The sequence below is a fragment of the Nyctibius grandis genome, chromosome 22 (genome assembly GCF_013368605.1).
Source record: "Nyctibius grandis isolate bNycGra1 chromosome 22, bNycGra1.pri, whole genome shotgun sequence".
Classification (NCBI taxonomy): domain Eukaryota; kingdom Metazoa; phylum Chordata; class Aves; order Nyctibiiformes; family Nyctibiidae; genus Nyctibius; species Nyctibius grandis.
Window position 1 is genome coordinate 3,842,047 of NC_090679.1, and position 20,467 is coordinate 3,862,513.

Below are 20,467 nucleotides of genomic sequence, written 5' to 3' on the forward strand. Positions count from 1 at the left end.
CAGGTGGCTTTCTATCATCAGCAAGTTGCTGTTACGGCACAGGTGCAGCTGAGCCATTGAGGGCTATATTCTTAGGGGCACGCAGGACCATCAGCTTGCCAGTTCACACCTAAATGCTTTCAGCATTGCCACAAACCACAAGCTGCAGTTCTTCAAAAGTACCTGGCAGATCGGCTCACAACTTGCAGCAGTTTTGAGGCTGCCATCAACCTTCCAAACAACGGGAAGGACAACGCACATAAAGCACAGACCCCTGGCTGCACTGCAAGCATTGGAGGAGATCCCTGGAAGAATCACCCTATTCAGCTGAAGAGTTATCACGGATCTGCAATAAGAAATTATACAAATACACAAAAGTCATAATGAGGTGTTGTGTTTCTTCAGCCTGATTCTGGCATCATATTTTAATATTCCCCCCAAAATGTATCTATTCCAAGACACAAATATTAGATTTCCAGTTAAACAATTAATTGTTACTACTAAACTTCAAGTTTTGCAGATTAATCCTACTGATGTTCTAAGTAGTTAAAAATAAAGACTAAACAGTGAAAACAGTCACTGCATAGATTCATCTAAAAGCTTAGGACACACCAGACAAAGAAAGCACTGGAAGCTCACATAGCAACAAGTATGTTATCTTGGGTGAGAATGTAACACCCTACCTTTGTTAAGTCAGATCCCAGAATATAGAGATTTTTCCTTGGAAGGTGACACAGAACTTTTTGGGAGTATGAAGGCCTAGCACAGAATCCCTTACTCTAGACCATATGGTTTCCAGCTAAGTGTTCCTTTATTTTGGCTTGGCTGAAACATTCTCACTGAAGTGTCAAGTTTTGACTTTCTGCAATGTCTTTTTCAGTCCTCAGAATGCTTTTAACTTTCCTTCAGACTGTGAAAACAGTTCTTGCTAGAAAGAGTTATATTTCCCAAGCTACGTACAATGGCACAGGCTCAACAAGAATTCAAGTGTTCAAAAGAGGAGGAATTGATAGGGGTAAAAACAGCAATAAATTTCTAATATCTGAAAGAAACTTAGACATGTAATTTTTTTTCCCCTGCACTATTTCATGTTTCTTCAGAACAAGTTAGGCTAAATAAATCACAGTAAAACTATCCAAAGTAATTTGTTACCTTAAAATAAGTTTGGCAGTTATTGCAATAGACAGTGTTTTATTGCAGATTTCAAATCACCATGAATGACACCACATACATCATCACCCAGGAGATGATGGTCTAAATGGGACTGCTATGTCAAAATCTAAGCTGTCTTTTGTCTTTGTGCCCAGGCTGATCTAAGCTTTTAAATTGTTCACTAGCTTAATTCAGTATATGAACAAAAGCAAAAGAATTCTTCCTCTGCAGTGGTCTAAAATGTATTCAGTTGGTTTAACACACTGAAGGCTTAGACTATTTTGTCATATCTCATAAAATGTCCCCAGACAGTCTGGATATGGCCTTCGAAATATATGCTTGTGGGAAGTTTACTGACCCCAAGAAGAACATTTATCTTCGATAATATTAACTATAACCAAATGCTGATACAATCCTCTCACTGAAATTAGACAGATTTTGAGTTGATTAAATGAAAAATTAATTTACTTCAGAAAGTGCATGTAGAAATCTTGAAAGATGAAACTATTCAGAACTTAGCCCCCATGTTCTGTGCGGAGTTATTAATCACTCCAACTCCAGCAAAGTGCAATTCCAACTATGTAACACAAATATGTTTTTTGTTTCTCATCTTGGATATTTCACATGGTCCCAGGTACTGCAGTATCACTACATCTCACAGCCTTCAATGTATACACCCTTGTATCATCTCTTCGAGACAGAGAAATACTTCCACCTTTTCAAGAGGGGAGACTTTGGTATATACAAGCAGTTTATTCGTCCAACAGCTATCACTGAAATTATGCAGCATAACTTCTTCCTCCCAAACCCCACAGTAGCATCTTTAAGAGTAAAGACCCTTTTTCTCATGCCTTTCTCCACAACACCCTCCATTCTCCACAATGGCTTTATAGCAAGCTCTCCACAACTCTGTTCTCTCAAAACCAGAGGCTGGATCTTACTGTATCTTCAGTTTTGTCCATAAACAGGTTTGAAGTTCGGTTCACACCAAAAATATGCTAAGGATCTAAGCCCCAGTGCCTAAATATTGAAAGGGAACTTCAGACACTGTAACAGAATTAAATCCACAGACCACACAGACCTAGAGCTGACCGGTGACTCACAGTGCCGCCTGCATGCGACACAACAAGGGGAAAAGGAAAAGCCAGAAAACTCTGGGAAGAAAAAAAGTTCTTAAAGAAGAATGATCTGGTTCCTTAATTGTTGTCAGGATTGGGAGGGGAGAAAAAAAAGTTATGTACAAGCCCAAATATTTCTAAGAAAAACAGAGCAGAAATTCCTTGTTCCATACAGTCATTGTATGAATAGGGAACAAAATCCCCCTGATAAATGGGCACAGAAAAAACAATTTTTTTTTCCCTGTATGCAAGGAACGGAGAAGTCTTGAGTCCTTACAAGAACAAGCTTGCCTTTCTTTTCCTAAGTCCAGAGAAAACCTAAAGGAGAAATGGCTTATTTAACGTGTTAAGATTTTGTGACCTATTTGACTCCCATAGGTGGATTTCTTGTTAGAGAAAACATATAGATTTAAAATAAAAACTTATGACCTGCTAGCATATGGATCACTTAGCACTTTTAAAAGATTTGTTTGATACATTTTAGGGGAAACTGCTTCTGTAATAAACATTCCTGTGTTTTGAAAACTATAATACATGATTTTTTCTTCCATCTCTACATAGGTACAATAGGCAGAGTACTCTGAGAAACAGTTCTGCCTGGAAACACTAACCTAAGTTAACTTCAGAAGAAAGCAGAGTAGCAACCCACTATATATAGGCCTCCATTAGGCAGCTAGACTAACGATGTTGGCTGTCTTCCAGATAAGCACTTTCACTCCCCTGGACCCATAGGGAGCACTGCAATTGCATGCAAGCAGGGAGAAAAGGGAGGAGCAGAAAAAGGGAATAATGCGGATGGGAAAAAAAGCAAGGATTTTAGGCAGTACAGCAGTACTTTAATGGAAACAAAGTTGCTTACTTTCATTTGTGCATTAATATTTTCCCCTCCTTTACTCTTGTTTTAACTTGGCTAGCTGAAAAGTCCTGCTGCTCTGCACACAGATTAAACCTCAATGATGCCTCATTAAAATGTATGCCACCAATCACATTTGATTTACATATACGAAAACCAGAAGCCACTCTCAGCTAAGCTGAAGCATTGTATGCAGAGCAGTGTTCCTTCAGGGCATGCAGCTGACTGAAGTTATTGGGGCCTCAGGCACCAAAAAGACTGAGCTGCTTAAAAGACAAAACACTAATGGGCAAACTGTCTTACTTCAACAACTACAGAAGTGACCAGCAGGGAAGAACCCTCCAGAGGTCTGGGTGACAGGTCATGAAAGATCAGGGAACTAACTCATGCCTATCAGCCATAGGGAAAACATTGGTAAGACCTACCTGCTATGAACAGCAAGAGTAAAACCTTTCAAAAGACAGTCAAAGCCAATGGCAAGCACAATGGACAACTGAACTTAGAGGAGAAGGCTGACAATTTCAAGGCTGGAGTCGATACTGTCCTATAAACCAGTCTGCCAAACAGAGGAGAAACAGACTGTGTGTTACAACAGCTTTGTGTGGCTGTGGCAGAAGGAAACTTAGGGAGAGACAAGCACTGAACAAAGGAAAGACTGCTCAGAGGCAGTTCCCTTACTATAGCTCTTTCTGTGTAGCATCTCACATCTCTGCCCTCTCTCTTTCCCCTTGTAACCTCCTGGCATTAACTCAAGTACTATTCTACCCACTTGGATATAAACATATTTAAACATCATTTACTTAAAACATCTTTTTGGATGACTGGGCAGAAAATACAGTTATTTCACTTGCTTCTGTGTGCAAGTCAAAACACTATAAATTCCTGCCCAGTTTATATTCTCATTTCCTCTCTGTCCACACTGATGTCTTCTGTCCCACTCCTGGGGCCACCTGGGGGAATGTGAATTAGCTATAGTAAAAGCTGAATAACTTCTGAGTGGGGAAGTCAACCCCAGTAGAAACGTCTTGCCTGACCAGCTTGCTCCTAGCCAGGAGGTTTGCCACGACCAGAAAGCTGTGGCATTGCAGCATCAGCAGTAGTTTCTTACTAAGCCAAAACTGTAGCGTTCAGTAAATGTCATTCTCTTACTGAATCGTTTCCAGACAGCACTGAGGGATTTGACCATTTCCAAATCATGTTGAATAACACTGCTCTAACTATTCAACAAAGGCTAGCAACACTTAATATATATTTCTGGCATTCTCCCAGCTGGATTCAGGGCACAAAAAAAGGCCCATCCTTCTACATTCTGGCTCAGAAGTTTACTGCAACATATAAGTTCAGTACTGAATAGAATAGCCTTCTAATATTAGCACTAGTCAACAAGTTATATAGTTGTTAGAATTATGCAGTATTCAGAGAATAAAATATGGCTGCTTTTAGAAATAAACTACACTCTTAAAAATCAAACTGTGTCATATCAATATTAATGAGCTAAATGTTTTAAAACTGTCTTTAAAATTAACGCGGGTAAATATAATTCCAGTTGAGTTCACCCTCTTCTCTCAACCTGGAGCTCCTTCCAAAACTCTATTCTAGTTCATTCTTCATATGCAGCTTCTGACCTTGTATTGCTCCTTTTACCCATTAAAAGCTCCCCTGTTTTAACAGTGCTGTGGGTAGCTAGGTTGAAATATAGCTGCATTTAAATTCAACTTGGTGCTACAACAGTTTCTGTGTTCTATAAAAAGAAACAAATGGTTGTCAAGAGATCCTACCTTCCCTTTATCTTCTGTATAAAGTAATATTTTAGTCCCCTTCCAGCTTAATAAAATAGTAATTTCAGCTAAGAATCATAAACATTTTCTTAGCTGAGGTTCTTCCCTAACTAGTTTGAAAACAAAACAAAACAATAAGCAAACTGAAAAAAAGCACAACAGAGTGCAATCTCAGTTCTTTAATACAGAAGAAAAATTCACTATGGAAGTTATTTCCCCTAACTCCACCCTGATAAACACCACCAAACAGTCTGAGCTATGATGAGGTTTTTGTGTGCCATGATGAGTTGGGGGGCACAGATTAGCCTGCAGGTGCACGCGTGCAGTAGATCAGCTAATGCACTGGCTTTGAAGAAGTGAACAAGTCAGTAACCTTGGGGGTGTTCATCTATAAAAGGACTTACTAGAGATGTGTAAACAGTTCCTCTTTCTAACCTTCATGACCAGTTTTTCATTTACAGAAGACTAGATGCTTCACACAAGCTGGCAACTGCACACAGGAACATAAGTTCTCCCAGACAGCACATTATAATTTTTATTTCTCTTACACACAAGCTCTCCCCAAATGGCCATTCAGTTCTATTTTCTACTTACAATGAAATGAGAGATTTCAAGCCTTTGAACGCATCTGGCGCAACGTCAGATATTTGATTCTTGCTGATGTCTCTGTAAAGAGAAGGGAGGATTAAAAAAATATTTGTAAACAGGAATTTGATGAAAATATTTTAGCTGTAATTTATTGGAAGAATATACTTCATACAAAAACACAACTGGAAGATCATATTACCTCGGAGAAATTATGAACTACGTAAGGACACAGACAGGCAAATTCCAGGGATGTTCAGAAAATATCAGTCAGTACAACAGACCATAGCCTCAATAAATCGGCAGCTCCCCTGTTACTAAGGTCTTTCACTATATGGACATTGAAACAAAGAGTTTTATGAAGAGCTTTGAGGAACAACAGCGAGGTAATCCATTGAATAAAAACTGTTGATAAAACCATCTTAAGAACTACTAATAATGGAGATCGCATTGTGACTCTGTGGGGTGGTCCTCAAGCATGAGGAGCAGCCTGTGACAAAGCATAAAGGTTGTCTGAATGTTTAAACACGCAGGCATAGAAGGTTAATTTTATAACAGTACAGAAGGCCATATTTTGATTGTAAGTGAAATGATAGATAAGGTGAGGAGAGGTTCTAAGATAGCTGGAAAGTGCTGGCAGGACATGTGTTAAGGAAGACAGTGGGATTAACGGGGAATTGCTTCTGAGGCAGCAAGACTGTGTTTGTTTAAGAGAAGAAACCTGGTGGTAAATGAGATGTAAAGATGAACATATTCATAAATACCAGAAACATGTAATATAGTCAAACAAAATTCCCATCAAAACCCTAGGAAAGTCCACTAAGGGTTAGTCTCAATTTATATGAAACAATATTAATAATTCTTAGGATGATAAAATTCTTCTGAGGTAAGATTTTTCCCACAGCACCTCTGTTTAATACCAATGAGAAAGGGGATGGGAAACAGACTAGCCAGCCCCTGATCCCAAAGCAGGCACCAGTGGCACTGAGGAGTTCGGCACTGTACAAGTGATGTCTGGTTTTTAATGGCCTAGAAAAAACAAGCAGCGCAAAATTCTACCATGACCTTGATCTGGTGAGGCAGGTGAGAAGAGGGTTGACACAGCACTGGCAGGTCTGCCTACAGTTTTCAGATACTAGGGAAAGCCTTCGAGCATCTGAATGGAAATCGTGGACCTTCGAAGGCAGCAGCACTGCGGGGAATACCCAGTGCAGTGCAGACCCTGTCAGGGAGCCCCAGCGAGACTCCACCATTTCAGCTATGATGTGAGTTGAATACAGTTATAGCCTGCTGTCATTTTCAAGGGGAAGTGTGCTCCTGGTTTGGAAAATGCACTTCAATTTTAATCATAACCAACTAAGTATACAAATATATATACTCCACCCCAATTTCTTTATACATGGAGCCAAATTCACCACACTTGGGATCCAGAAGCTCAGAACTGGGTGCCTTCTCATGACCGTCGCTGCAGTCCAATCTTTCTGTCAATCAGTTCAACCAGGTGCTTAGCTACAGGCGTAACTTTTGGCCACCTCGTTGCATTCACTGACAGTTGGTATCAGCTTGTATCAGTAATATCAAATCTTTTCACTGATAGCTGAAGCTGGAGTAATACAGTACTTCATGTACATCTTCACTGTTATTTCCGCTGGGACACATGCTAAGGATCCCCGTCAGACTCTAAATAAACATCACTTAAACAAGAATTTAGGAATCAGAAAGTAAGAAGGTTTTCCATTCTATACATGTTTTGAGCTACAAATTCTGTCAGTTAAAATTTTAATGAAGCCCTCTAACTGTTTTCAAATCTATCCACATAAAGTGGGATTTTCTTTGGTTCTTTTATAAGGCTCGTGAAACAACTGCTCTTCAATCTACTGATGTTTTCTGTTACAACATCCTGCCTACAAGGACAGCATTCAGTGAAGGTTTCTGGTTCTTCAGCTCAACTCAGAGCAGCCAAATTTGTGACACTGAAAATAGGAATATCTATTTTTATACAGGTTTTTGTGAAACTTGTTTAGACTGCCTGGCAGCATTTGCTGTTTTTTTATCTAGTAATTCTTATCCAAGTAGAAGCCTGATATGAATCTGCGCTATTTATTGAGAAACATATTAAAACCTATTACAATGACATGACATCATGAGTTTGCTGAACAATGACAAGCATCTGAAAAGTGGCATCCAGTTTTTGAAACAAGTATTTCAGCACTATTTTATTGGTTTGCTACATTTCAACATTTCCATCCTTCCTTTCTTCCCATGTCCGGATGCTAATGAGCGTATAACTAATGGTGCCTGAACGTGCATAAATGCCATGCTGGGTGATGACACACTCACTTCATGCAGATGCACTACAATCAGCATTAGAAGATAATTAGACACATTACTTCCTTTCCATTAGAGCCCAAGCTCCACTGCTATTGGATACGGAGGCTCCATCTCCTTCTGACTTGACTGAGGCAAAGGGATTCAATTGTGTCCTTGTACTTTTGTTCCCTTCCTTTGGTCTGCTTTGGTAAGATCACCCTATTCTGTGCTTGAATTACGTCAAGACAAAAAGATACGGGCTTTTCTAACCTGCACAACAAAGTCAATTTAGATCACATAAGGCTCATTTTCATAGTTTAGAGTCTCTCTGAATCACTCAGTGGAAATGTGGCTCTTTAGCTGGAAATGTAATAAACTTATCAGGATTCCACCCAGGCAGGGAATACATTAGTCACCTCATACTAGTCTCCCTGCACCTCTGACAGTATGGTACAGATCTTCTTCCAAAAGGTTGTTTAGCACACCGTGGAGGGTGGCTGTGCTCAGTTACCAGTTCGGGACATAAAGAGCTCTTGACTTTGCACCAGGGGAGCAAGGATACCCTGTGAGTCACTGTATAACATATGACTGTATGGTTTAAATGTCTTTACTGTAAAAGGTTTTGAAACAGAACAGATTTATTTTTAGATGCAGCCAAATGCAAAACTATTAATAGCATTGGACGAATATTCTCTTTGTCGACTAACATTATTAGAAACAGATTACTTGATTATCTCTAACATGTTCTCATTTGACAAGAGTACTCAGCAAAAATCCACATCATATATGGTTTAGTTTTCAGAAGCTGCTTAACAAAAGTAGCAACACCACAGAGCTACTGGGAAGACTGTGAAATCTCAGTGTGTTTTCTGCTGATATATGGTAAAATTAATTTGACAAGATGAAACACTACTACAAGCATCAGAGCTAGAGAGGTACAACCACATCTTTCAAAGTGGCTCTGTGTACTTGGCTCTTAGTCTTGTGCTACATACTTGTTAGTTAAAAGCCTCAGAAAAGCAAAGACAAAATGGGAGGTAATGCCATAAACTTTGGAACTCGTAGGCTAGAAGTTACAGAACTATGGTACAAGAACAACTGCTATGTAAATGAATTCAAAATGGCATGTCTGGGCCTGGATACTTCATGCAATAACAACAACAACTTCTAATTCTGGAGATGGGATGTATCTCCTTCAAGCCCCTCAAACCTCTTCTAAAGACCTTGAATAACTGAGCACAGAGCTAAGACCTGTTACATTCACCCCAAAATCAGGGAATCCATCATCCCAGAGTATATAATTCAACTGCATATGTGAATCCTATACGTGCCAAATCTTCCATCTGAGACAGTTATATTTAGCTTAATGTAATTAATTGTGTGAGAAGATGTAGGCAATTATGATGAAGTGTAGGACACAAAAGATTTAAGCTCCTTTGCTAAAACCCAATCACCAAAATAACTCTCCCACCCTGGAAGCTATTGAAGAGACATTCCAAACAGCAAACTTCAGCTAGATGCAGATATAACACTTGAATTAATATACATACATCTTCTGCTAGCATCTTGACCTATTAATATAAAGTCATATAAAGATTATCTTGGACAACTGGCTCTTACCTAAAAATTAATCTCGGTTATCCAATTATTTAAGAAAAGGAAACTGCATAATCTTGCAGGAAATACTCAGTAAACAATCAAAACACTGAGAGTGCTGCAAGTGAGCAGTCTATTATCCCTAACGTTCTTTATTCACCAGGAGAAAAATATAATACAATTCACAATGTCCAATTTAGACCCTCACTGTCCAGCAGGAATAAAACTTTAACAAGGAAACAGGTCAATAACCAAATGGCAAAACATCATGTTTGTTATGGGACATTCTGCAGCCTAACTATCTGTCCCAAGTTCTTCCACAAAATGCTGTTGTCATGTTAACTAAGCTTTGATACAGATCATCTGGCACAATAACTTATTATTTAACTATGACTTCAGATCTTAATGAGTATGCCAAATATACTCCAGAAAGCTGTTAACACAACTCGCTAATGGAATTCTACTATGAAATTCTAACATTAATCATTTCACACAGTAAGTGCAGCACTGGGTTGAGCAGCTAGTCAAGTTAAAGAACATTTTTTTGGTCAACTCCCATAAAACTAGAGTTCACCAATCATGAAAAATGAAAGGACAGTAAAACACTGCCAAAATCTAAAATTAGTCATACCTCAGAAAGAACTAAGTAGTGACTTTAATAATGAAAGTTACAAGTTCGGTCACTGGAAAGGGATCTGTCATTTTTCACTGAAATTACCATCTTGCTATCTAATACAGTACTTCTTTAAAAATACATACAGCTATATTGAAACCAAGACAGAAGAACAGAGACTCTAGAAGATTGATTATTTGACCTGTTAAATATTCAGATCCATATTTACAGCTCTTCAGCTCTAGGAACTTGCTAAGTTTGGACTGGCAAACACAGTAATTTTACCCTTAAATCCAAAGGTACAGCGCAGGCTCATTTCAGTTTCCAAAAGCATTGGCTGTCTGATAATCCAGTGTCTTCTGCGAAATGAGCTGACAGTTTCTTAACTCCAGTAAGTATTGTTCGCATCAGAAAACAAGAACTGTAAAGGCACCTTATTAGCAGTCTTAGCACTGAGCTACGAAGCCTGAACGACTTCTGGAAGTTACTGGTCTGATGGTACCCATCAACGTCTTGATACTATGGTGAAGCAGGAGTAACTCGTTTTACCATTGTCTGTATCCTCATACTACTGTCACAACTTCTCTCATATATCACTTAAAAATGAAAAGAAAGACTGACCAGGAGGAATGCCCAGGTTATGTGCCTGAGAGCACTGCTACAAATCAGGATTATTTTTTTTAAATCCAAAGAGAAAACACAAGAGCTAGTAAGAAAATAATTGTCTGGGTATCTACTGGTGATTAAGAAAATAGAGAAAATAAGCTCCCGCAGGTTTCTTTGTTTTCTTGTAAACAACCAAACCATTTCAGCATCAGGATATTGAATGAACTACAAAAAAATCCTAACTACTCTGCAAGAACATGCACTCCTACTATAACTGGGGTCAACTGAATTGAAGTGGTGTAAACAGATACCAGAATGAATGAGAGAAAAAAACCCAGAACTTAAAATCTTTTCTGAGGAAGCAGATTTGAAGTTTGAACAGACTAACAACTAATTAGCTCACATCGTTTATAATAGGAAGTGAAATTAAGCATTATTAAGGATTTCATGCACTGTTAGGCATCCTGAATCAAATTCCATTCTTGCATACACTTTGAAGGGATTATTTGTGCAATCCCCAGTGATTTCAACATAGAAATTGCCAATATGTTTCTAAAATAGAGATACTGAATTTGAAGCTAGAAGATTCATGATCGCTCTTGCATGTTGGTCTTGTTATTAAAACTTACATTCTCTTAAGCTTCTTGTACTGGGTAAAAGCTCCAGGGGGAATGATTTTGATGAGGTTTTGTTCCAAACGTCTGAAAAGAAAAAAAAGTAATATACATGTTAACTACACAATTATAGGACAGGAATAACATTAAACATGATAGCAATTTTTTATGTAAATATAAAACAATTCTATAGAGTTTTTATGCAAAACAATTCTTTCTTTTGAAAGCCACTAAATGGAGAATATACTGAGAAAATAACTTCAAAAATAAAATCATCTCACTGATTATACTAAATCTGTATAGAAAAAAGTCACAGGCTATAGAAATCGCATCATTAAAGCTCAGGGAATTAATAAAAAATAGCAGGTATGTTTTATTACTACTTAATCAAAGTTAGGGTAGAAAATACAGATGCTTTCCTTGACTGGCTGTTGTAAATAGAACATAGCTATCTAAAATAAAAGCTATGTAATGTTGTGACAGCTTAATAAGCAGATTAATAATACTATCAGAGCAACTCAAGAGCAACAATCTGTGGGAACATGCTTAAGTTCCCTCCCTATATCCACCATTTGCATTAATAATACTGCAAAACAAAGTGGAATTCATTGCAATATGAATCTAGATTTTTACGGGGGGCAGGGAGGGGGGGAAGCCTGTGTTAAAGCAGAGCAAAAAAGGACTGTATCTTCCTATTTTAACTACCAAATACTGAAGGTGTTCTAGAATAGGCTCCACACCACACAAAAATGCCGCTGTTGTCATTTCTGGGATTTGGTTTGAAAGAAGTATTCTTTATGAAGTATCATAAATGCATGTATCACTAACATAAAATATACGCACCTTTAAGATACCACATACAGTGACCATTATGATTAATTTCTGTTCCTTCCCAGAACTATTTTCAAGTCTTTGACAGCAAGTTCCCGAAATTCCTGCTAAAAAGGACTCTCTTCTCAGATGAACCCTAAATATTCATCTCAACCAGAAATGTAAAAGAGGACCACCATACAACGAATTCAAATGACTATGGCATCTAAAATTCTACAATCAGAGATGGAAATTAAAGCAAAATTTTACCTAGCTCTTACTTATTATTCAAATATTGTGTATTTTTTCAAAACATGTCATAAAAAGAAACAGTTTCAATAGCAAAAATCTGTGGTTGGAAATGGTTTAGAACTGAAATACAAAAATATACTGTAATGATGGAATGAATCACTCTAGTCATTTAGAGTTGCTGCAGCAATGCAGAGGGGAGGAAAAGATTTTAAAACCAGGAACAGAGATAAAATGAGATGCAGGGAGAAGTAAATCATGTTTTTTAAAGGACTTGGGAATAATGTAGAGAAAATGCGTAAGGCCCATCAGCCCTCTATTGCACACACAGGGTATCCTTCTGTTGATCTGCGCTTTCAATAGACAAAAGAAAAATCCCCTTGAAAATAGCATATTTTGCCAGCTCCGTTATACTTTAAGAAGCTATTTAAGTCATGAATATTGCGACACTTGCACAGTCAACTTGGACAGTCAATGTGCATGCACTCTTTTATTCCTGTAGCGGTCTATTTTAAAGGTTGTGATCAGAGTTAATTCTATTCCTTGTTCTGTGATTTGAATTAGTGTCTGAGATTTCCCTTCCAGTTGGTCTAAATATAACGTGCTTCATTTCTGGCAAGTCCACAGTGAAATGCAAATTGCTGTAAGCTTCAGCACGCTACTATTGTTGGGTGTTTGTCACCAGAATTAGCAGTACACATGCTCTTCCCATAAAGGCTTTTTGTCAGCTTGCCAGTTTGGTGTTTAACTCCTCCCGAGTGTTTCTATGTAGACACTTCTAGGAACAAAAGAGGGCCATGCCTGTCCAATTCTCTTGCCTTATGGACAGAAATTGGGGGATCACACATGCTGCACACAGGCACAGCACAGCAGTCATTACAGGGAAACTCAAACATAGTGACGGCGAGAAACATGGCCCCTTTCTACAATCACTTGAAATTCCAAGGAAATTTTAGTGACTCAGGAGTGGAAATATACACAGAAATTTTGCCCCCAAAGGGCAAAACAAGCCGAAATTGGAATAGCCATAGATCCTGAGTAATAAGAAAAAATGAAATTTCTAGAAAAGGTGGGGATGAATACAGAGAAAGAGTTGTTTCAGAGAGCTACCTTCTGAAGCTGTACTGAATTCTTCACCCTTTCCTACAAAATTTGCAGCAGATGGCCTGTACAGAAATAGATGGACAAGGCTGTTATCTGCTACATTTTCACCTTAGCACCTTACATTTTTTTATTGTATGAAGCTCCTTGTAAATGAAGGACTAAAGAAAACACATAACTCATTATGCTTAGTGCACTACATTTTGCAGATGCTACCAGAGAAACGACAAGCAGTACCACGTGCTATCATCAGGGTGTGTTTGCAGGTGGACTCCAACTTGGGCACAAAATGCAGCTGATCTTGGAGCATTAACTAAAGTGCAGCATTAAATAAGCAGCTATTTTAGAAGTATGAAGTACTAATCTGACTTCCATTTATTTTTTTCATAAATGCATGTTATAGATTGGCAGGCATAGGGTGAAAAACACAATGCAGTTACACAACCAAAATAGTAGAAAACAAATTATTTGTATTAATACTTTGTACTTTCACCTCATCTGAGCTTATAAATGACATGTGAAGGACAGTAAAGGATTAAAAATCTCTAGGAAACACTAGGTTTTGCCAGAAGGGGTGTCGGTAATTTCAATGTGATGAAAGCTTAATTATAAACCAGTGTTACCCATGATATAATGGAAAACTGCTGCTGGAGGTGCCATCTTTCAAATAAAGTGAAAAACAGAGTTCTTACCTAGTGTTGTCATTTTTTTCTGCAAAAAGTGAAAAGCTAATCTAAATTTTACAGTTACATTTTATTTCAGAGAAAATTACCTAGTTTGCCTAGAACATGACCTCTGGAAAACTGTTTTTCATGGTCTATCCCTGCATACTATGAAGTGCTGTCATACACCCTACAAAACCACCTGTGCTAGTGCAAAGCAACATCAGTGAGTTCATTTTTTTTGTGTATCACCTGAATATACTATAAAATAATTTTACAACACATTTGAGAACTCTGTACAAGAGACACAGTCCTAAAAGGCTAAATTTTGATCATATGAACTACTATCCTCCACATTTAAGATTTCTTACAACTCAATAAAATTTTCTTCAGTCTTCCTGTGGTATTTCATAGTAAGATCTATTTAAAAGACTCCACAGTAGAATTCACAAAACTGATAAAATAAATTGGCCATGTTCAAACCTCTCAGGGGCTTTTGTTTGTCCTTTCAGTTACCCATTTCACTGTGCCATGTCGCCTGCTGCCAGCTGTATTGCTTAGATGAATTGAAGCATATCTCCCCCCTTCTGACACGCAGCAATGCTCTGTCTGCCTCTCGAAGTTTTAGTCTTTGACAACATCATCAAAGGACAAGAACAATTTCCTTTCTCTTCTCTATTATCAGAGACTGGAAAGTATGAGGGCCCGGTGGATTCAGATGCATTTTTCTTGTAACAGCATAATGTTAGACAGGATAAAGTCCTCCTTCTTCCCACTCTCTTTAAATGACTTTGCAGCAATGAGAGCAAAAAGTAAACATATCGGAGGAAAAAAAAACCAAACGGGGGGAAACTATGTAGTTAAATATGAAAAACAATCCCAGAGTAAAGAACAAGCACTCAAATTCCCATGCTAATCCAACTCAAAGTTCACTGAATTGCACATCTTTTCATCATCTCCTCATCCGGCACCTGTACTGCTCACACCCAGGATGGCAAAACACAAAGGATAAAAACCTCTGCCTAATGCAGCCTTCGTAGAGCCAGCTCACACTCTCAGGAGTGACAAAGCCATTTGTCTTGAAGACTGATTCCCCCTGCAGAGTCGGGGAGACAGACATATTAATTTGGGCCTTAACTGTCTCTCTTTCATTGAGGGAAAGAAAGAATTTGTTATTTGGGTCTCTAATGGAGCAGTTTGTGAGCAATTTTCCCATTTTGAACACCGCCTCAGCTGCTAATGTGTAATGTTTTGTCAAGCTTACCTACCCATAACATAGACAAATCACTAGCTTGGAGAAAAAGAGAGAGGGAGTGAAGCATCAGTACTGATAATTCTTAGCTGTCAGATGAACAGAGCCTACAAATGAGACAGCCATGCTCTATTAACAGTGCCACCGAGCTCTTGCCTGAGACATGTCAGAAACATCCCTCTGCACTGGGCAGGCATGAACTTCCCTGCTGGGAGAGAGAGAAAGCGCGTGAATGAGTCAGATTGCTCCCTGGACCACGTCACTCTGCTCCCAGTGCCGAGGCTCTTTCAGGCTTGCATCACTCAGGCAGTCAATAACCAAAAGCAGTCTCCGAGGGAGAGAAAGCATAAGATCAGATTAGTGTGCAGCAGCAACCTGTAGCACACTCGTGTCTGGCGGGATGCGCATGACCTCATGAACGTTGTTGGGAAGGGCAAACCCCTCACTTTTCTCCTGCCGTATAGGCAGGGATTTGCAGGGAGCTGGTTAAGGACTGCTTGGAGGAAATAAGCAGCATGTGCATCGCCCACAGTGACAAAGCCCAGGGCTGGGGAGAACCGTTTGTATTAGGAAGGAGGAAACGTCTAGAGCACACAACAATCAAGAGAGATACTGTTCCTCCTTGCCAAGGAGTGAGAACAACTGGATTATAAAAGCTGCTTGGACCACTATCTTACATTTATCTCATATTTTGGTATTACATAACTTATCGTACATTTTGGACTCCGATGAAGAAAAGTCCACAGATATATTTTGAGTATTTAAGAGGAATAAATCATACTTAAAATCTTGTCTCCTTACTACAAATATGGGCCAGATCTGATCCCTGTCCTGACACCTTTCTTGCTTCTTCATTTGAAATATAAGCTTTATTCCTACCATGCACAACAGGTTCGGGTAGCTGCACTGAAGTATTTACCCAGACAGCCCTGGATCGGAGGCCCCCTTGTTGGGAAGGAAGGAATCCTGCCCTACAGTTACACAGTCAGGACCTGCGGCTTACTCTGCAGTGAAGAACGCAGAAGCTGCAGTCATCGCCCTGCACGCCACAGCACTGCACAGGGCACTGCTCTGCAAAGCACAACGTAAAAAACCTGCAGTCCTCTGCTTCAGAAAGTGTCTATGGACCTACATTACCAAGGAACGGCCTTTTTGTTGCTCTGTCTCTCACCCCTCAGTTCTCTGACAGGTAGAAAACAAAGTGCTTTGGGATGGCAGGACATTCAGTATTTTAAATATCTGTGCTTATTGCTTGTTAAAGCCTTCAATCTCTGCCTCAGCCAAAGACTCTACCACCAGTATAAAACCCCTAAACACATATGGTTCTCCATGACTTCTATACTGCTTCCTTTCATCGCAGTGCCTGAATGACTTCCAAATAAAATTAATAATACGTATTATAAATCCCTCTCATTGAGTCTGCCTTAGGAACTGGAGAGCTGAGAGCCAGTAAACTGTCCGCCTATACTAATACAAGGTGACAACTAGAGTTTCCCTTCATATTCTGACGTTTGGTGGTGATTTTCAGGGTCTAGCTGTCAAGCTCCTGCTATAGTTTTAGAAAGGACTACTGCTTAACTATTCACCTAAGGGCAGATCTTCAATAGACAAAATCCTATCGAGAATGAAGTGACTCTTCAAATAAATCTACCTAGGAAGCTACATAGATAATTCTGCTCACCACAAGACATCTTTCAGAATGAAACCAGATGTTTTGATATGTTCCCTGATACCATGGTGTTAATTTAAAAGTAGCGCCAGTGATATTGGATCTTCTGACATGCCACAGTGAATTTAGTTTAAGCTGACACAACTCTGTAGTTGAGCAGCTGGTCAGATATCTGCTGGTAAACGCTGAATCTGTAATGGCAGGCACATTATGAATCCACCAGCTCCGTTGTCGTATGTTAATTTTGCATCAAATGTGGTACAAACATGAAGACCCCAGACAAGCCTGTAGACTGGTATTCTGCAAAACAGTTTTTGACATAACACCGATGTCTCTATCAACATGAACAACCAGAATGCAGTAATATACTGCCAAATCTCAAGGTTTCTCCATCTACCACCGTGATACTCCACATGGCTGGGTGGAATTTTTGGCTCTTCTCATCACCTTTCATTGTTATTTCTCCTACTACTCTCATTCATTTATTTTTCTTGCTTCATCCTTGGAGTGAGGGTGCAGGCATCCACCGAGCATGCGGCCAGTGCCTGAGCTCCCTCTCACTGCAATGCCACAACTGCATGAACTGTCTGTGGACTGCGCTCAGACATAAAAGCAGGGACTTCAAATGAGCTCCCCTGTGAGCCATCATCAGTGGGTACAATCAGTGAGGGTGTTAAAGGTTAAACAGAAGCTGTTTTGGGGTAGAATACAAAATAATGTCTCCCCACTCTTCTTCTAGACTAGACAAGAGATAATTTCCCATCTCAGTAGACTTCGTTGGGTCACATGGACTTGGGCTCAGAGTTCGCAGGAAGAATTTTACCTGTATACAGGCATGTGGCCATGAACCCAAATCCAGGAAAGAGAGAGTCATTAGGTTGGAGAGATTTGGCAATTTCCAATTCCCTACTGCTAAAATGCAGCCTAATTGCTTGCTTCATTCAACCAGCATGCATGTGTTCATGCATGTTTGTGTTTCTGAGATGTTTTGGTGTAGCAAACACTGCAGAAACATGGATCCCACTCTTGGGTTTTTGTGTCGCACAGTGATTCCAGTTCAGAAGGCTCCAAGGAGACCAGCCCACAGGGTACTACATTGAGGATGAGGTTCTTGCATTCACTTCAACAACACAGCATGTACTCTGAGGCTGACTCAACCTCAGACCTCTGCTGAGCACTTTTTTTGTTATATTTTGGTTGGGGGTTTTTTTGGTGTTTTTTTTTTTTTTTTTTAAATCTGCAGCTTGAAGTCTATGCTTGGGAGACACATGGTTTCTACAGTGCCTACTAGAAAGCAATAGTTGGCCTATAGTTACATTTCATAAATGTAAACAAGTAGGAATGTTTTTTAACAAACCAGACTCATAATGTTTGCTTTAGTGAGAGTAAGATTTGTTCCGTTAGGTCCCAGAAAGACTAACCCCTGAACAAGTCACATTGCTATTTCATCATTATTTCAGTAGGTCAATCCTGCCCACCCTCTGTTGACTTCCAATTACTTCAAGAAACTTCCAGCCCAGATCACTTCCCAAATTTTCTAACAATGCAAATAACTAGCTCAGGGATCTGAGGATTTCAAGTTGGTTTGCATTATAGTTGTCAAGTTGTAACACAAAAATATATTTTCAGACTTAGTGGAAATGAAAACAATAAACTAAGAGAAAGGAAAAAACCTAATCATTTAATCTATAACCTAACTTACTGTGAAGAGCTCCGTACATTCTGTAACATCTATTTTTAGTACACATTTACAAATACTGACAAGGAAAATGTAAAACACAAGAAATAACTGGAAAATTAAATAGCTTTCTGGTCGTTGAAGTTGGCCACCTGTAATATTTTGTCAACAAAACAGATTCTATCATTTGAACATAAACATTCCTCAAATCCTCTGTTCTTTACCTAATTTTTTTTTAGCAAAAGAAACAGAACACATGTAAGCCAAAAGACAATTAGCGTTTCATGCAGTAAAAAATCTGATTAGTATATTTTATTTCAAAGTTATGATTTTAGGCTCCCTATTTGATTTTCTATGATTCCTTCTACACTTTTATAATCAGCTTTCAGGATGTATATACTCATTATACACCACAATCTCCTCATTTTGCTTGGTATAACAGGAGCTTTTGAGTGACATTTGTATAAGATAAAAAAGATATATGCCTTTTTGTTCATGCCATTCAATTTCATTAACAAGGCTAAATTTATGTTCCTGCTGGACTGAAGTGACACCTCTGGAAAAAAAAAATAACACATACAAAACTCCCCAAACCAAAAAAAAACCAACAACCCAAAACCTACAAACCTTGTAAGGTTACTAACTCCTACACAGCTTGCTTGAGTAAAATCCACCTGCACATAACTTTTTTTTTCCTTAAAGAAATGTCACAATCATAAAGAGGAGAGAAGAAGGTAAAAAATTATACAGCCAAAATGAAAATTATCATGTGCATGAAATCTAGATTTATCAAAACAAAAACATCTTCCTATGCCTATAGATTACATTAGTTACACTTAATTTTACAAATAAAAGTAAAGATGTAAGAAATAAATCCTGCCTTGATCTTACAGCAGAAACTCCCTGCTGTTATTGCTTGTTTCTAAAACTGTGAAACATAGCTTTCTGTTTTCCTTAATCTGTCTCAGCACAGAAAACACCTTTATTCTTGACATTTGCCATATAAATATATTTTCTCTACTGACTCTCAGTCTAAACTATTTTCTTTATTATTTCTTTTTTATTTGTGTGTCTTGCCCTCATAGAATAGAAGATTTTCTACACATTTTTGGCTTGACAATGGAAACCTCTTTTTTATGTTGAATGCAAGGAGTGAATGACACAGTTTGCCTAGTGAGATCCAGAAAATAGTAGTCAAATTTGACATGTGAGGCTGTCCAGAGCCAATTTACAGCAGTGAATGAAAATTATATTATATGATTCAACTCCAGGAGCCAGCCTGATTCCCTAGCCAGAGAACTTGCCACCAGAGGCAATTATGGAACATTTATTACAGTGTTCAAAAATACTGCGCTGGCTTCAGCTACAGTATTTACTGGAAGCCTGGGAAAATTGTTCTAATTTTCTTTTAGGAGGAAGAATGTTGCTAAATGCAGAACTATCTTTCCTCTATCCCCAAAGTTTATAGTTTCTACACACTTATATTCTTGGAAAAAGAAAGAACTCTTGCCTTTTAGAAGCTGAGAACTTCAAAGCCAATTGTTAATTTACATGAAATTGTTATGGTGCAGTTGATTTATATCTTTATATATATATCTTGATATATATCTTTATATAAGAAAGAATTAATTTTATTACAATAAACAGTTACCAGTGCTCAATCTTGTTATAATAGCTTTTCTGACTTTATTTTAATCAGTGGAAAATTGTTTTTGAATATACCAGTAATTTAAATGCCCAGAATTTGTTGATCACCTTCCTCAAATCACAAAAGTTTCATCAAGATTCATAACTGAAGTCCCAGCTCTCCTACAATACACACTCCTACAGGTACTGAAGAAC

At 38.5% G+C, this 20,467-nt stretch overlaps 1 protein-coding gene across 1 annotated transcript in view; it reads right to left on the bottom strand.

Annotated features, from left to right (window-relative positions):
- The window catches only part of SLIT3 (slit guidance ligand 3), a 524,461-nt gene that overhangs the window by 155,845 nt on the left and 348,149 nt on the right, over positions 1-20,467 (bottom strand). The window contains exons 10-11 of the mRNA XM_068417108.1: positions 11,220-11,291; positions 5,475-5,546 (exon numbers count right to left, since the gene is read on the bottom strand). Of these exons, the coding sequence (XP_068273209.1) occupies positions 5,475-5,546; positions 11,220-11,291 (144 nt within the window). The remainder of the gene's footprint in view (positions 1-5,474; positions 5,547-11,219; positions 11,292-20,467) is intronic.